This window comes from Gallus gallus, chromosome 1 (assembly GCF_016699485.2).
Source record: "Gallus gallus isolate bGalGal1 chromosome 1, bGalGal1.mat.broiler.GRCg7b, whole genome shotgun sequence".
NCBI classification, from domain to species: Eukaryota; Metazoa; Chordata; class Aves; order Galliformes; family Phasianidae; genus Gallus; species Gallus gallus.
In genome coordinates, this window is record NC_052532.1 from 114,399,002 (window position 1) to 114,416,541 (window position 17,540).

Here is a 17,540-nt window from a genome sequence, read left to right on the forward strand (position 1 = left end):
GGTCAGTGGGACAGAGTGAGTCTAGCTGGAGACTTGTACCTAGTGGAGTTCCTCAAGGGTTGGTACTGGGACCAGTACTATTCAATATATTCATCAGTGATTTGGGTGAGGGAGTAGAGTGCACCGTTAGCAAGCTTGCTGATGACACAAAACTGGGAGAAGTGGCTGACACGCTAGTAATGGCTGCAAGCTGGAACATAGGAGGTTCCACAAAATATGAGAAGAAACTTCTCATGGTGAGGGTAACAGAACACTGCAACGGGCTGCCCAGAGAGGTTGTGGGCCTCCTTCTCTGGAGACATTCAAAACCTGCCTGGACACATTCCTGAGTGACCTAATCAAGGCATTCCGGCTAAAGCGGGAGGATTGGACAACATGATCTTTCAAGGCTCCTTCCAAACCCTGACATTTGGTGATTCTGTGATTCTGTAACTGGTATGGAGAAGAGACAGCAGCTATTACAATGAAGACTTAAAAATATATATATACCCTTTTCCCTACTTAGCCAGGATTCTGGCATTATTTTTTCAAGATAAATAATACAATTTTATTAGCTCATCTGTCCTTCTCTCTTCTCTTCTCTCTCTTCTTCTCTTCTTTTCTTCTCTTCTCTTCTCTTCTCTTCTCTCTCTTCTCTTCTCTTCTCTTCTCTTATCTTCTCTTCTCTTCTCTTCTCTTCTCTTCTCTTCTCTTCTCTTCTCTTCTCTTCTCTTCTCTTCTCTCTCTTCTCTTCTCTTCTCTTCTCTTCTCTTCTCTTCTCTTTCTTCTCTCCTCTCCTCTCCTCTCCTCTCCTCTCCTCTCCTCTCCTCTCCTCTCCTCTCCTCTCCTCTCTCTCCTCTCCTCTCCTCTCCTCTCCTCTCCTCTCCTCTCCTCTCCTCTCCATCTCTTCTCCTCTCCTCTCATATCTCCCTACCCTCTCCCTTCCCTTCCCTACCATTACTCTCCTTCCCTCTCCCTCTCTCTTCCCTCTCCCTTCCCTTCCTTTCCTTCCTCCTTCCCTTCCCTCCCTTCCTTCCCTTCCTTCCTCCCTTCCCTTCCTTCCCTTCCTTCCCTTCCCTTCCCCCTCCCTCCTCCCTTCCCTTCCCTTCCCTTCCCTTCCCTTCCTCCCTTCCCTTCCCTTCCCTTCCCTTCCCTTCCTTCTTTTCTCCTCTCCTCTCCTCTCCTCTCCTCTCTCTCCTCTCCTCTCCTCTCTCTCCTCTCCTCTCCTCTCCTCTCCTCTCCCCTCTCCTCTCCTCTCCTCTCCATCTCTTCTCCATCTCCTCATACCTCCAATACCCTCTCCCTCTCCTCTCCCTTCCCTTCCATTAACTCTCCCCTCCTCCCTTTCCCTTCCCTTCCTTCCCTTCCCTTCCTTCCCTTCCCTTCCCTTCCCTTCCCTTCCCTTCCCTTCCCTTCCCTTCCTCCCTTCCCTTCCTTCCCTTCCTTCCCTTCCTTCCCTTCCTCCCTTCCTTCTTTTTCTTCCTTCTTCCTTCTGCTCTTCTCTTCTCTTCTCTTCTTCTTCTCTTCTCTTCTCATTCTCCTTCGTCTTCTCTTCTCTTCTCTTACTCTTCTCTTTCTCTTCTCTTCTGGCTTCTCTTCCTCTTCTACCTCAGCTTCTCTTCTCTTCTCTCCTCTTTTCCTTGCTTTGCCTTTGCTTTGCGTTGCTTTGCTTTGCTTTGCTTTGCTTTTCCTTTCTTTCTTCTCCCTGCTGCACCACTGATGAAAAAACTCTCATATTCTCCTCCATGTCTTGCTAGAAAAAGGAGAGTCTCAAGTCATGACTGGAGTGATTTTCAACTCAAACAGACTTTGAGAGGAAAAAAGGAAAGCTGCTTCCTCCCAGGAACCCTCTGGCAGGGGCAAGCTACAACTGGGACAGCAACAATAGCAAAGGCAGGAGTGCCAATACCTGTCTGTGGGCTCAACGCCTGTGGAAGAAGCTGTCAATTGTGATGTCTGTGTGACAGCGGGTGAGGATGGCCACCGCCTGGCACAGGAATGGCGTGTTCGTGCTGTGCTGCAGGGACGACATGCAGCTGCGCAGGATGTAGATGATCGGTGAAAGATCAAGCTGAAAGAAGAAGGGGAGAAAGAATGACTTGCTGCATCCTTGACTCTGCAGGACCTAATCATGGACATTCAGCACATGAACGGTGCCTGCTCCCTTGACATGCCGCCAAGGCCTAAGCCTACATTTCACACCGGTCACCCTGTCCAAGCCCTGGCTCTGCGCTCAGGCTGTGCTTCTTTAGCACAAGAGGCAAACGGCACAAGGTATAGTGCAACAGCCAACAAAAGTCCAAGGCTCGTGGAAGAAAGTCTCTTACATCCCGACAGATGTCCTTTCCATGCATCTGCAGAAAGGTGATCATCCACTTCCCAGCAGCACGCACACGCATTCCTTTGGCCTTCCGGAAGGTGTCCTTGATGGCCATCATGAAATCTATGGTGTGTTCCAGGGAGAAGCTTCTGCATACAATCTGCAGAGAAATGAGAAGCAGGAGAGATCCCATCACTGCTCTGCAGCAGCTCTTCCAAACATAAAGCAGTCTTGAGGGCATTCTTAGTTCAGCAGCTTGCCAGTCATTCAGGTGGCAATCACAACGCTCCTGCTGTCCTTACTGTGCTGCTCATACATAAGGTGGTTGAGCCTTCTCTCAGCTTCTCCACCCATGCTGTTTGCTTACATGCAAAGCCTACCTCCCAGCAGCCACAGTCACACGCGCGCACACACAGTCACACACACACACAGTCACACACACACGTGTCATAGAATCAGCTCCTTGCGTGGGGTGCCTTAAGGTCAGACATAGCTCAGTGCCTCCTGCTCCTTGCTGAGAAAAGTGATCTCAGGGTGACAGCTCATTCTGGAAACGGTGTGAGAGGCTGGGGGCAGCAGAGGGACGTGCAAAAGCCTACGCACTGAGATCGCACCACCCCTTTTTGGGTCCACTTACCCGCGCGATTTTGGAAGAGGTCTGGAGCTGACAGACGGTGCTGCGGTCATTCAGCCCCTCACACAGGCTCCCGATGTCTCCTGTCTGGATGACTCCGTTGGTCGCCTTGGCTGGAAAGAGCACAGGGAGAAAAGGGAAGTCATGCTTCTGGAAACGGAACCGCTTTCCACAGGGGAGAGACAGAGGCCAGGGTGGAGAGGAGAAGAGAGCGGCGCACGGTGCCTCTCCCTCCTGTAAACTGGGCCCAGCCCGTGGGGTTCTGGTAGTGCTGCGGAGGAGAGCAGAGGGCTGGTGCACGCCCGCTCTACTCACCTTGGATTCGGAGAAGGGAGCTCAGACAGGTGACAGCCAACTGGCGGGAGGTGGGCATGGGGTCACACGTCAGAGGCACCAGCAATCCCACCAAGGAGCCAAAGTGCTTGCAGGCATCTCCTCTCTGCAGGGATGAGAGGCAGGAAAAAAGCTGTAGGCAGCCCCAGCTCTCCCTACCTTCTCCCGCCTGTGCCTTCCCCACGGGGTGGGTGTCACAGCATGCACAACTGAGTGGAGCGAGCTCAGGGGCACTGGGGAGGGAGCAGGGGCATGTGGTGGGGCTCTTTACTCACTCCACGCTCTTCACAAACAGCCAGCAGCTGGGAGCAGGTCTGCAGGGCCCTCTTGCGCTCCCACGTGTTGCCTGACGTCATTGATCTCTGCAGGACGTGGGACAGAGCATCCGTATCACTGCGGACATCTTTTCTTTCCCTTCATGCCATCCCTCTCCCAGTCCCTCATTTCCCAGCACTTTCCCTCAGGGCCTGCCCTGTGGCTCCACGCAGCCCCCCACCTCGCTGAGCACCGGCACTGCTGCCCCTGCTCTTTGCAGACACTCCGGCCTCCTAACCCAGGAGCTTTTCCTTGGCTGTGGCCTGCCAGGGGCTGGCTCCTGCCTTTCCCCTTGCAGGGCCCATTTCTCTGCCCATTTCTGAGCTTGCAGTGAGCTGGCATGTCAGCAAGAGGTCCCCTCTCGTTGTCCTCTCAGTCCCCAGACCTCTGTCTCCGCTATCGACAGGCACCATGCTTGCTTCCTCCCTTGACCCACATGTACTCACATGGACTATGTTCTGAAAGAAGCCACTGGTGGTCTCTGTCTCGAGCAGGACCACCATGAGCCGGCCCAGAGCTTTCAGTGATGTTTGCAGAAGCTGAAAGCAGAAGAGGGGATTGAGCTGTGGCACCATGGTTGCTGCCAGAGCATAGGTTGTGTGTGCCGAGGAAGGGCTCCAACCGAGAGGTGGCTGTGAAAGTCACGGCAGGTTACCTGCAGGTACTGAGCTGCTTGCTGGGACTTCCTGATCTTCAGCATCATCTCCGCTGAAGGGTGCGTCACAATAATCTTGCAGCACAAAATCAGCATGTCACACATGTCTTTGCTTCCTAAGGAAGGCTTCAGCTTGCTGACAGGACAAAAAAAAAGGAAGAGAAAGCAGACAGGGCCTTTAGCAGGGCTCTCCAGGCTGGTTCAGACAACATCAGAGTTTCTTCTAACGGAACAGCTGCAAAGTCAACATCCCCAGCCTGAGCTGCTGAGCACTGTCTTCAGTTCCAGCATCACCCACCTCCTCCTCGGCATCAGTGAACCACCTCCTGCTCTGAAGGGAAGGAGACACCAGGTCTCCCTTCTCTTCCCTGCCAGGGGACGGGAGCACCAGGGCCTTTCTCCCTCCCAGAACCTCAGCTTCGCTGGGCACAGCAGCCCAGCCATCTCTCCTGTAGAAGTGACTCCCTACCCCCTGCCCCCTCCAGGCCTTCGGGAGCTACCCAGAAGGGGATCCACCATCCTGCCTTGCAACCCCAGAGGCTCCCACCCTTACCTCAACTGCTCCAGGGCCAGAACCACCTTGAGGGGCACTGGGGAGACTGGGGTGCCCAAGCAATACTTCTTCAGCAAGTCCTGCAAGTCCCAGAGAGACACGGTCAAAGTGGGCAAGGGGCAAAGCGAGAGTTCTTCCGCCAGACCCACAGGCAGACACAACTGCCACACAACGGCCCCATCACTCGCGCATTTCCCACGGAGGCAGTGCAGGATGCAGCAGCTGCACAGCTGGTGGACCTCGCCTGCTGCCCAGCCGCTGCCTGCCAGCACCCAAGGTCCCCACCAGCTGGAGACGTGTGGCTGAGGGACACCTGTATGGCTCCGGGGAATTGAGCCTCGTAGCACAGCCCAAAACTCCGCTGCAGACAGCCCTGGCTCTAGGCACTCACCGTCAGGATCTCCAGCAGCTTGCCCTTCAAGGAGGGGTTAAAGCAGGCAGAGTCACCCGCTGCTTGGAAGGCAGAGCTGAAGTCTGTGATGCTCTGCAGCAGCGCAAGCGTGTTCTGCAGGTCCTGAGGCCCAAGAGAGAAGAACATTCTTTCAACTGCGGGAAGGGCCAAGGGCTGCAAGGGGAACACGTGGGGGCAACGCTAAGGGAAGGGCTTGCATCTTCATCTGAGCACAAACCAGTCCCCGAGGGACTTTTGGAAAGAGAAGGCCCATCTCAGCATCCCCCCACGTGGAGGGGCTGCAGCTGGGTGCTCAGACAGCCTGGCACGCTACAAGCTCTCACCCGGCAGCTGCAGCTGTAGAGCAGCAGGATGTTGCCCACGATGTCTCCCTCCAGGCAGGCAAGCAGCTGTTCTTTGGAGGCACGCAGTGCCAAGCTGCCATGGGCACGGATGAGAGCGCTGCGGGTGGCCTGAGCTCTTCTACTGTCCAGCTCCATCTGTGTGGGAAGAAATGCCTTGAGACACTCGCTCAGCAGCCCCCGGTGCCCCGCGATGCACCTGGGCTCCCAAGTGAAAATAAGGCAGCAGAAAGCCAAGATGGAAATGCGTAACGCTTCACCTTCTTGCGTCTGGAAATCCTTCCCTTCTGGCCTCTGCACAGCCTGGACGCAAATGTGGTGAGCGTGTCCAGGACTGTGTGGAAGTTGCTCTCAGCAGCATGGCTGAGAAGAGAGATCATTCCCTGCACAAAAGAACAAGGGGCAGTTGGCGCAGGCCTGAACCTACTGGTACGGCCAGCCACAGTGGCCGGGCTGGTCCTCGCCTGAGGGAAACAGCAGCAGTGAGGAGATCCAAAGGCCCGGAGCAGGGCCACGGAGAAGCGCTCTGCCCCAGGGACAGAGCGGGGATGCTGGCAGAAGCTGGCTGGGAGGAGACCTCACCTGGGCCTCAGAAGGCTCCTCTGCATTTGCTTCCTCCAGGTGTTGCAGGAGCTTCTCTTGGATGTGGAGGACTTCCTTACAAGCTCCCAGCACTGTCCCCAGAGCCTTGTACAGGAAGGACTGCATGGGAAGGGAAGAGAAGGGATGGGAAGGGAAGGGAAGGAAGAAGCTGAGATGTGGCAGCAGCCTGACCTGCTGGGAGAGGGCCAGGTGGGAAGGACCCACGCTCCCTGGGAGACGCTGAGAGCAGGTGCAGGGCCGAGCTTTAGCCACCCCCAGGCAGTTTGCAGGGAAAGGCCCTCTGGGGGGCACGGGCCAGGGAAGCAGCGTGAGCAGCCCATGTGAGCAGAGCACCACCCGCAGCCCCTGCCCCAGTTGGGCACCTGCGGCTGCACCGCTGGGTAGAGCCGGGGGGAACCCACCTTTTCTCCAGAGCTGCTGGGAGAGCTGCTCAGCCACCGGCTCAGCTCGCAGCTCAGGCCCTTGGTCCAGGCCTCATCCTCCATGGTAGCCAATGACGCCCTCAGGAACTGTTGGAGAACAGAAGCCAATGTTTCCTTGCCCTTTGCCTCTTCCCACATTCCCACATCGCCGCAGTCTTCTGGGGAGAGGTGACTGGAAGAGCAGTCCCTCTCCCAGCTCCCCCCAGCATTCCCTCCCTCATAGCCGCCTGCTGCTCTTCTCCTAGGACCCCCCCTTGCGCTTGGGACAAAGAGGAAGAGGCAGCACCACAGAGGCGTGCGGCCGCTCCACAGCAGCATTTGAGAGGCTGTTCCTGTCCCGTATGGCAACGGGGCTCCTTGAGACAGGCAGACACTTCTCTGCACCCTGCCTTCTGGCAATGCTGTACCTCTAGGAGGCGCTGCTCCCACTCTGCAGAGTCCGGGAAGCTCTCATCTTTCCCTGCACAGCAACAAGAAGCAAAAGACCCTTGCTTGGGATCAAGCCACAAAGGAAGAGCTGCTGCAAACCTGGTTTGCCTGGGCACTCGGCACTGCCAAACTGGGACCTGCACACCCTACGCAATGGCCTGTCCCTCCCCACAAACACTGTCCCAGCAGGAACACAGAACTGCTCCAAGACTGCTATCTGAGGGGACGTGAAGGGCCCATCTGTGCCCTGGAATGGGCAGATCCCCAGGGGGAAAGGTCCCCGGGCCTCAGCGCTGTCTCCCTGGAATGGGAACAGCAGCAGAGCAAGTGCTGGGCTGCAGGCAATGCTTCCCCTTCTGCCACGCTGCAGAGCTCCATTTTCACTCCCCCCCCCTTCCCTGCCTCCGCCCCTCCCTCCCCACCAGCACTTTACCTTTGAGGCACTGCAGCAGCAGGGGGATCTCAGCAGCCCACATGGCCCCCACAGCTCTGTGGATTTTGCCGTGGAGGCTCAGCATGAGGAGCAAGGCAGCGGCCTGGAGTTCGCTGCCTGCAAAAGGGCTCCCTGCCACCACCTGAGTGAGAGCAAGGAGAAGCAGGGTCACTTCTGCAGCAAGAGCAGCAGCGTCTCCCAGGAGGGAAGCGCAGCTTGGCTCTGCCCTGGCAGGCAAGGAGCAGCCAGCAACTTTGCCCGTGGTGCTGCAAGCCCGGGAAGAGAATGGCATCCCCATGGGTGAGGCAGGTGCTGGCATGCTCGGCCATGCTGCTTCCTCCTCGGGGCTCACAGCACCGGCCTCTGGAGCATCTACTCACCAGCAGGCGTGCCAGCAGTGTCTGGGGAGTCAGCAGTGGGCCTGTGGGGAGAATGAAGTGCTGAGTGAGATGCCGAGACACGCTGTGCTCCCCCACGTGCACCTCCGCTGTCCATTCTTGGTGCCGTCACGGGTCAACAGAGCTCACTGGGGGAGTTTCTGCTCCTACCTTGAAACATGGAGCTGAGGAAATGGGGATCCAGGTCTTCTATCTCCCGCACCATCAGGTCCCCTCTCTCAGCCAGTGCTTGGACACAGCGAGAGACTGGGATCAGCATGCCGGTGTACTAGGCTGGCACCACGTACAGCAGCAGCCGGGGCCACAGGAGCTGTAGGGAACGAGGCGGTTGAGCGTGTCAGCTTTCCTGCCTCCGCTCAGAGATGAAGAGGACTCTGTGAATTTCCCTGAGTCTTGTGTGTTTTAGAGCACATTGGAGGAGAGACCGGGGGTGTTGGAATGGGATGAGGAACACGCTGGTGTGAAGGCAAGGAGTGGCAGCAGGTCAGATTGTGACTCACTTTGCTCATCCCGCTCGCAGAGACATCCAGTGACCCCAGGATGTCCATACACAGCTCTTGGAGAGCTCCTTCTTCCTGGGCTTCCTGGGCAGAAAGGTCTCCGGCTGCCTGCACAACAGTGTTGTGGGAACACCGGTTACTCTGAGTTCTCAGGAGCCTCTCAGGAGGCTCAGGTGTGGCCCCACCAGTGCTTCTGTGCCAGCCTCTGAGCAGCACGGGTCTTCCAAAGGAAGCTGCTGCCCGGTGTCCTTACCCTTCTTCCCGTGGTGCGGCTGAACTCACTGAAGATGTGCCCCACCACATCCCAGGCTGAGCAGCTCCGGGCGTTAGCACTGAGCACATCCTTGATGAAGTGCAGAATGGCCCTCCTCACCTGTCAGGAGTCAATTGTGGGTTTGATTTTCCTGCTCAGAAGGCAAAGGGAAGCCACGTGCTCACTGGGGCAGCCCTTTGGGCATGAGCAGAGACAACAAGAGCAGAGGAGAAGCCTTGGCTCCTCAGGTGAGGGCCAGGCCTTAGCACCAGGCCTGTGCACTTTCCATGCACTGCACAGGGACCCGACCGCTCCACTCTGCCTGCTCTCCCCACAGGAGCCATCGCAACCATGTGGACAGTGCCCCAGCACCTCCCTGGGCACCCCAGCCCTGCCTGTGTTGGCAGCAGCATCACCACCCCGACAGCGCTTTCCTTTCCCAAATCAGCTCACCTGGATCCTGGGGTCGCTGCACAGACACTGCACAGCCTCCACAACCTGGGGCAGCTTCTCTGTCATCATGGGCTCTGCAAGAGATGCGCAGAAGCATGCATGGAGGCACAGCCCAGATGGCAAAAGGGATCCCTGGAAGTCCCGACCTGTGGTACTGACCATCAGAGCGAGCCAGAGCAGCGAGCAGACCCAGGGCTGCCACGCATCCAGCCTCCCTGTCAGCGCCCAGCTGTGACTGCAGAAACTGGACCGTTTCCTCTGGGCAGATCCGGGCTGCGGGGAGGAAATCCCACACTGTGTTAGCAAGAAACTCGCACCCATTCCGGAGGTTTGTGAGAGAGGTTTCGGCCAGGGCACTGCCAAGTATCGCCAAGGCTCCTCTCCTTACCCTGCAGCAGGATGCAGTGGGTCAGCTCTGCTCTGTCCGCCTCGCTGTGCTCCTTGGTGTCATCAGAGAGCTGTGGGAACAAGGTCCGTTGGAGAAAATTGTATCAGTATTGAGGATAGAAAAGAAACTTTGCTGCCAGCTCTCATCTCCCTTGGCACTCTCAGTGAGAGGACATGCAGACAAAACACAGCCTGACCCACAGCATCCCTGGGGGCACACACACGGCTCTGGAGCAGCCACGGGCATGCAGGAGCTAAGGCTGAGCAGCCGGCAGAGGCTCGGAGCTTTGCAGTCCTCCTGAGACTTAGCCAAGAGGGAAGCTGCTTTGGGCGCAAGGATAGGCTCCCCTTACCTGGTAGAACACGGCGCTGGTGATGGCCAGAAACTTGTCCTTAGGGATGACAGATGGAACTCCCTCTAAGGCCTCCAGGAAGACACTGAGGCTCTGCAAGAGACCAGGAGAGGAAGAAAGGGCTGAAGCCACCTCTAGCCACTTGGGAGCAGAGAAACTGATTCCCAATGGTTTGTCTGCTGGGAGAGCTCCCGCACAGGCGTTCTGCTCTGTCCCCGCCTCCCAGCAGCACCAAGAGAGTCCCTCTGCTCTCAACCGAGCCCTGTTTGGGCATCGGTTGCAGGCACTTCCCACCCAGCAGCCCTCTTCTCCCCCATCAGATGCAACTGGACGTGGTCCCCCTGGTTGTTAGCACAGAGCTCCTCAGGCACCAGAGCCCCACAGCGGTGGTGCTGGTGAAGCCTCTCAGCCCCAGGAGGTGGGCCCCGGTGACTCCTGGCTCCCTTCTGGCTCCTGTCCGGGTTGTTCCTTCCTTGACTGAAGAGCTCAGGAAGCCTCAGTCCTCCCTTGGACACCTATTCTGTCTTTCTCCAAGGGCTCCTGGCCTCCTCCCTGCGTCCCACTGACCCCTCGTGGCACTTGCACGAGCCCCACATCCACACTGAGCCCTGCAAAACGTCTCACCTTGGTCACCCTGCAGGTGTCTTGGACCTCCTGATATGGGTGCACGAGCCAGAGGAGCTGCTCCCAAACGTGCTCTCGGCACAGCTCTTCTCGAAGGAGGACAGCCATCATGGCAGCCACAGCCCCGAGGACCGCCTGTTTGTCCTGGAGAGGGATGGCAGAGGCCCAGCGTCAAAGACCGAAGGTCTGCCCTTCCTACAGGAGGGCTTTCTCTTTCCCTTCCCCTTTCCCATACCCCCAGTGCCCAGTAGGAGGTGGGCTCTCTCTGGAGGGCAGGGAGCTTTTCCCCACACCTTCATCCCCAGCTATTCCTGCCACAATGTTGTGACATGGGGCTGCTTCCTGGCAGGGAGATCCAGCCCCAAAGCACAAAGCCAGTTTGGGGCCCTTTGCAGAGCCAGCCCGCTCCTTCTCATCACCCTTCTGCTCTCAGCCCGCTGGGCACAGACAGAGCTGCCGACACGGATGTCCCCGCTGCCATCCCGGGCTGGGAATGCAGCACTGCTCACCTTTTCCTCCTTGCAGTCCTGCCAGTTCCTCAGCACAGAGAAGAAGAGCTGGGAAAGATTCTGGTGGATCTGTTCGATCTCCATGGCAGGCCAGGGGCATTGCTTTCCAGAGCACAAGTGAACCTTGACTCCTTCCAGCCACTGTTTCACAACTGAAAAAAAAACAAAACAAAAAACAAATGAATAATTCATTAAAAAAAATAAAATTGGAAAAAAAAAAAAAAGAAGGAAAAAAAAAAGGATGAGAGATTGAGAGAAAAGGGAACCTGTGAGAATCTGCAGCAGGGCGAGGTGCAAGGACTGCCCCAAGCCCCTCCTGCTCTGGGCCGGCACTCACCAGCACAAGCAATGCGCAGGGTCCGGCCGCCTCTCACCCAGCCCACCACACTGCGCAGGCCGGCCAGCATCAGCCACACGAAGGGGATGCACTGTGGAGCTGCAGAAGGGAAGGAGAAGGCCATGGTCAGAGCCCCGGCAGCGAGGGAGGAGGGGCTGCAGCCCTGCATCCCCCAGCTCAACGCAGATCACGCGCAGAGGGGAGAGACCCCTTCAGGAGGCTGAGGGCACTCTACCGTAGCTGGTGAACAGTTTGCTCAGGGTGAGGAGCACAAACTCCTTGGACATCTCCCCCACGGCCTTCAGGTGGCCCTGGAGCTCGGCCATCACCAAGCTGAAGTGAGTCCGGGCCAGAGCCACCAGGACATCGCTGGCAGCCATCCTCACGCTGTCAGGCACGCCCTGAAAAAGAGTGACTGGTGACACGCGGCACAGGAGACTGCCTGAGGCCTTCCCTTGGAAGGGCTAAGCCCCTGCTGTCCGCCAGCAGAACACCAGCGCGGGCAGGCGGCTCCCTTTGCCGCCTTTGGGAGTGACCCCTCACCTGGGCTGCCGTCAGGTCCTGGGACACCTCAGCCAGCAGCCGGTTCACCACTCCGCACGGCGGGCGGCTGTCACCTTCCCGCAGGACGTGCTCCAGCTCGCAGTACGCCTGCGCTCGGTCACCCTGGGGACAGGGATCAGTCACGTTTTGCTTTGCCCTTGTTCCCGGGGAGCCGCCCGCTGCCACCCATCGCTATGCCGATGTGCTGCCAGGGCCTGGCACCCACAGGGCCGTGGCACTGGGGCAGGGCAAGGACTGATGGTTGGATGTCCCCATCTCACCTCCTTGTCTTGCAGGCGCTGCAGCAGCAAAGTCACGGCACAGGGGGGGACAGGGCTTGCCACCCTGCCTCTGGCCCTGCGACGTGTACCTCTGGGCACGCAGCCCACACAGGCAAAGAGACCTGGAAGGAAAGAGCAGAGCAGCTGCCACTGGTGTTGCTTGGAGCCAGGGCCGAGCATCCGGCCAGCTCAGGGAGGAACCCAGCCCCTCCCACAGCGTGGGGTGGGCTGTGCCGGCACATGTGTGGTCGGCACGGAGAGGGGAGAGAGCCTTCCCCTTGCTGAGATACCGGGGAAACCACGGTGGGCGGCTGCACTCAGCAGAGCAAGGACAGTGCTAATGGCATGCCCTAAACAGGCGTTGGTGGCACACGTGCTCGGGCAGCATCATGGTGTCCAGAGAGGTGGAGGGACCTCACCTCGAAGGGCTCTCAGCCGCTCCATCACAGCAGGAAATCTCCAGGTAGACACAATGCTCTCTCTGGGTCCTCTTCCTGCGCCTCTCGCAAGAGACTGAGCCACCGCTCCCACCGCTGCCACAGGGGTGGAAGAGGCAGCCACTGTGACATCACAGCGAGGAGTGTCACCTCACAGAGAATGACGTGCCCTGGGCTAGGGACCAGCCAGCATGCAGGGCAACCTTGCAGGCCCCAGAACACAGCACGTTTTTGTGACGCACTCAGCTCTGGGGTGGACGTGTTCTGTGCTGGATCAGGGAATCACCTCAGGTGATGGGGTGAGGGAGAGCCCCTGCCAGGCAGCAGCTGCCAGGTGCCATTGCTCAGCATTGTCTTAGTGACTGGGGACTCCATACAAGGAGGCACTGCAGCCCCCATTTGCTGCCCAGACAACCTCTCCAGAGAGCTTTGCTGCCTTGTGGGGGCACGTGTCAGAGACGTTAAGGAGACTCCACCACATGTGATCAAACAAGACCACCGTCCACTTGCTGTCATTCAAGTAGGGTCATGGGAGGATGCCATGAGAAAATGGCAGAACATCAGAAAGGGACTTTGCATCCCTTGGAAAGACGCTAAAGGGATCGGGAGAGCCAGGACTGTTCCCCTCTGTCCTCCTGAGCTCCCAGGAGGGTTCTCCTCTGTCCTCCTGACTGGTGACTGGGTCCCAGAAGGAAGGAGGAGGACAGAGGAGGTAAATTACTGGCTGAGGGGATGGTGTCGGGATCGAGGTTTTGTGTACCCTGATCTTGGGCACGGCTTTGAGAGACCAGGTGTGAGCATGAGACGGAATGCGACTGAGTAGCTGGGGCCAAAGTGCTCTGGTGAGCAAGCTGGCTGGGCTGCTTACCAGAGCGTTAAACAAGACTTGATGGAGGAAGGGGATGGAGTTCCTTGTGACAGAGAAGGGCCTGGGAATGCTGTCTTTTTTAGTAAACTGTGTAGAAAAACCTCCCAGTTGTCCAGTAGGATTCCAGTAGTTGCGAGGACTCTTCAGAGAAAATAACATTGCCAAGAGCCCGGCTTAAACCTTCCTGCATCCCTCTAGAGATACCTGCACCCTCTGCTTCCCTACAGTGCCCGTATAGCAATGCACACCACATGGGGAATAAACAAAAAGAACTAGAGATCCGTGCGTGCTTACAAGGATGTGATCTCATTGCAATCCCAGAGACATGGTGGGACAGCTCACACAAGTGGCATGCTGTTGTGGGTGGCAAGGCAAGGTGAGGTGGGGGACTTGCTCTTTATGTGAGAAACTGCTAGAATGCATTGAGCTCCACTGTGGGAGGGGGGGGTGGGGGGGGGGGATGATGAAGAAGTGGATAGCTTGTGGGTAAGAATTAAGGGACGGGCTAACATAGGTGACACTGTTGTGGGTGTGTGCTACAGGCCACCTGATTAGGAGGAGGTTGGGATGCAGCAATCATGAGGTAGTGGCGTTCAAGATCTTGTGTGGAAGAATCAAAGCAATAAGTAGGAGTGCTACCCTGGACTTCAGGAGAGCCTACTTGAAGGTATCCCACGGGCTAGTGTGTTAGAAGGTAAGGGGGCCCCTGAGAGCTCATTGGCCCTTTAACTCCGCTTCTTCCGAGCTTAAGATCAGTTGTGGAAGACAAAACTGTTTTGGTTTTTTTTTTTTTGGCTCAAAGTTTGCTTTGTGAGGCCTTTCTTGTGATAAGACTCTAACTGACAACCGTGAATTATCTAGGGGGGGCAAGTGGTGGGCGTCACCGCGCCACAATACTTCTGCTTATGACTGTAAAGATAAGCAGAAGGACCAGCAGTCTTGTTCAGGGGGTGTGGCTTGAAAGAGCTGACCACTGCAAAAGGTGATAATGCTCGCGCGTGGCAACGCAGGCTCCACTCCCTGCTGGCTTATGTGTTGGGGCAGGTGTGCAATGCTAACAGAGAGAAAAGAAGAAGAAGACCAAAATCTGAGAAACTGGGGATAAAAGGCCCTCACTAAACTAAGGACTGGGGAGAAGAACTGCCAAAGAAAAGAAATCTTTGACAGAGTGTCATGGTTTTATGATTTTTGTTATCACTATTCCACATCATAACATCATGAAAAGCATGGGGAATTAAAGAGTTAATGGGACTGACAAGGGTTCTGTGGACTGACAACTTTCCGGATACCTGGTTCTCAGAAGAGAGCAAGAACTACATACCCCAGAGGACTTTGCGTTCAGAGGGGAAGATAAGACCCCCAGGTCACAGGACTTGCTCTCTTTCTCTCACTGCCTGGCAGTGTGCGGTTGTGCTCCCCAGCTGTTTCACCTTCAATTCCGAGCAAGGCCTTTGGTTTTGGACTCTCTCTCATTTTATTTGATTTATTAGTCTCAATTCCAATTATATTGTACTATATTGTGTTATCTTGCATTCTGATCTCATATTTAGTAAAATTTACTTTATATGAAAACAACTGTATTCCTTAGATGGTTGCCACTGTTCTGTCTTTGGACCCAGCTCCCATCTCCCTACACACTCCCTTTCCCTTTTTGAGCCGGTGGGCCGGCGGGCCTGCTGTTTCCCTGTCACAGACACGGATGGATCTAGATAACTCCGTGACATGGAGGAATTCCCCGAGAGGGGAAGAAACCTCTTTGGAAGAACCCCCCGGGGCCTGCTTGCTGCAAAGCTTCCTGGCTTTCTCCCATCCCCCACAGTGATTGGAGGAGATCCTGAGATCAGTGGACATACTTTTATCCACTGCTCTGGATACCCTCTCCAAGCAATTGGAAGAGAAGAAGGCTATCGGGCGCAGTCAACATGGATCTACCAAGGGAAGTCATGCTTAACCAACCCGACAGTGGATGTTGTGTGCCTTGACTTCAGCAAGGCATTTGACACCGTATTTCACACCATTCTCTTTATGAAACTTAGAAAGTGTGGGGTTAGATGAGTGGATGATGGGTGAATTGACAACTGGTTGACTGGCGGAGCTCAGAAGGTTGCCATCAGTGGTGTGGAGTCTGGTTGGAGGCCTGTGACCACTGGTGTTCCCCGGGGGTTGGTACTGGATCCGATCTTGTTCAACATCTTCATCAGTGACCTAGGTGAAGGGATGGAGTCCACCCTCAGCGAGTTTGCTGAGGATACAGAGCTGGGAGGAGTGGCTGACACACTGGAAGGCTTTGCTACCATTCAACCAGACCTGGACAGACTGGAGATGTGGGTAGAGAGGAACCTGATGAGATTTCACAAGAGCAAGTGCAGAGTCTTGCGCCTGGGGAGGAATAACCACGTGCATCAGTACAGGTTAGGGGATGACCTGCTGGAGATAAGCTCTGCAGAGAAGGACCTGGGTGTTCTGATGGACAACAGGTTGGCCATGAGCCAGCACTGGTTCCCGAAACATCAGAACCATGCTCACATACATATAACTAGGTGATCTTCAAAGTTTCTTCCAACCCAGACCGTTGTATAATATTTGTAGTGTATGTTTTGTTAGATGGATGTGGGCTGTCTGAACAATCAGATTAAAGCTGCAAGCGTAAGTGCTCATAAGACAATTGATGAAGTACTTGATGGAAATTTCTTTAAATAATACAGCTCTTTTAATTTTGTTTTTGTTTTAAAATTAATATAGTAGCGTAAGTGTAGAGAGACATTTGCTAGTTAGTGTAAATTTTCACTGTGATCATACATGCTTTTCTCTCTCACATGCCCTGCCTGTTCTTCCCTCCCCTGTAATCCTTACAAGCCTTCAAGTAAGCTCTGTGGCAACTCAGTCACAGAAAACACGATTGTGATCTTCCAGGGCACTCAGAGTGTTCCCAGAGTCCTGTTTTTTTTTTTTGTTTTTTTTTTTTTTTTTTTTTTTTTGCCACAGGGCAGGCTTGCTTCTGGTTTCCCCAAAGAAAGTGATAAAATTTCCATTGTCTCAAACACGATCCATAGGCAGAGCTTCTCTTAAGTGTACACTATTCTATGATTCTATGATCTCGAGGGAGGTGGGAGGCAAATGGATGAGGCCAGGCTCTTCTCGATGGTGTGTAGCGATAGCACAAGGAGTAACGGTCTAAAACTTGTACGTAGAAAGCTCTGTACTGACACGCAGACGAACTTCTTTGTGGTAAGGGTGATGGAGCACTGAAACAGGAGAGGTTGTGGAGTCTCCTCCTACAGAGATATTCAAGACGCATCTGGACAGCTAGCTGTGCGACCTGCCACAGGGTTCCGGCTTTAGCAGAGGAGTTAGACTCAGTGCTGTCTTGAGGTCTTTTCCAGCCCCCGTGTTTCTGTGATTTCCTCATTACCCTTTGCCTGCAGTCACCCACAGTCCCCAGGCGCATCCCAGCAACTGCCAACTGGAATGAAAGCCGGTAACTGGTGGCCATCTGTATTGTGTCCCTCCTTCTGGTTTACGAGTTGTGTCTCTCTGGCACCGTGGGCCCCTTCTGACACAGTGGGCTGTCCCTGTGCTCAGAGGCAGTCCTTCTCCTCCGGCAGCCACAGAGTGCCATGGCCCTTGCTCAGCTTCAGGCAGTGCCACGGCACAGCTCTGAAATAGACTTGGGCAGGAAAGTTCTGTGCTGCAGAACACTGTGGCAAGCCTTCTGTATTGTGGTGGGGTTGTCCCCTGCTGCTGTTCCCCTCTGGCATTACTGTGAAGTTCTATTTGGATAATGACAAAAGCTGTGGGGCTGCTCACACCCTGTACCCTTCTGGTACAGGGAGGCCTCCAGCACCCACAGGCCGCAAGCATTGCTCACTGGTTCTCTTCTGGTATGACAGCACTGTCTGCCTATTACTGCTGCTAAGACCTTCCTTTTGCCGTGGAAAAGGGATTGCCTCTGCTAAATCCATCCCATGCAATTAGCACGTGGTTCTTGTGGTTTCTTTCTCATACAATCTCAGAATCATAGAGGTTGGAAGGAATCTCTGGAGATCATTGAGACCAACACCCCTGCTAAAAGCAGTTCCCTACAGGAGGCTGAGCAGAAAAGCGTCCTGGATCACCCCCCTCAAGATGCTGGCCCCACTCTTTTTAACATGCCCCGGGATACCATTGG

At 55.5% G+C, this 17,540-nt stretch overlaps 1 protein-coding gene across 2 annotated transcripts; it reads right to left on the minus strand.

The window, feature by feature from the left end:
* Positions 1 to 1,640: 1,640 nt before the first annotated feature.
* Positions 1,641 to 8,435, minus strand: LOC107055553 (maestro heat-like repeat-containing protein family member 2B). 2 transcript variants are annotated; one of them, XM_040649716.1, is made up of 19 exons: positions 8,328 to 8,435; positions 7,978 to 8,137; positions 7,810 to 7,850; positions 7,430 to 7,571; positions 6,975 to 7,027; positions 6,547 to 6,654; positions 6,125 to 6,244; positions 5,803 to 5,925; positions 5,525 to 5,680; positions 5,181 to 5,303; positions 4,790 to 4,869; positions 4,237 to 4,372; positions 4,028 to 4,120; positions 3,542 to 3,628; positions 3,249 to 3,372; positions 2,937 to 3,046; positions 2,307 to 2,459; positions 1,889 to 2,050; positions 1,641 to 1,732 (listed from the first exon to the last, which is right to left on the minus strand). In XM_040649716.1, exons 2-18 carry the CDS (start codon positions 8,084 to 8,086, stop codon positions 1,901 to 1,903), a joined length of 1,908 nt encoding a protein of 635 aa, XP_040505650.1. In that variant the 5' UTR covers positions 8,087 to 8,137; positions 8,328 to 8,435; the 3' UTR covers positions 1,641 to 1,732; positions 1,889 to 1,900. The 2 variants fall into 2 exon arrangements, with proteins under 2 accessions (XP_040505650.1, XP_046759105.1); XM_046903149.1 differs by lacking the exons at positions 6,975 to 7,027; positions 7,810 to 7,850; positions 7,978 to 8,137; positions 8,328 to 8,435 and having other exon boundaries at positions 7,430 to 7,566.
* Positions 8,436 to 17,540: the final 9,105 nt, after the last annotated feature.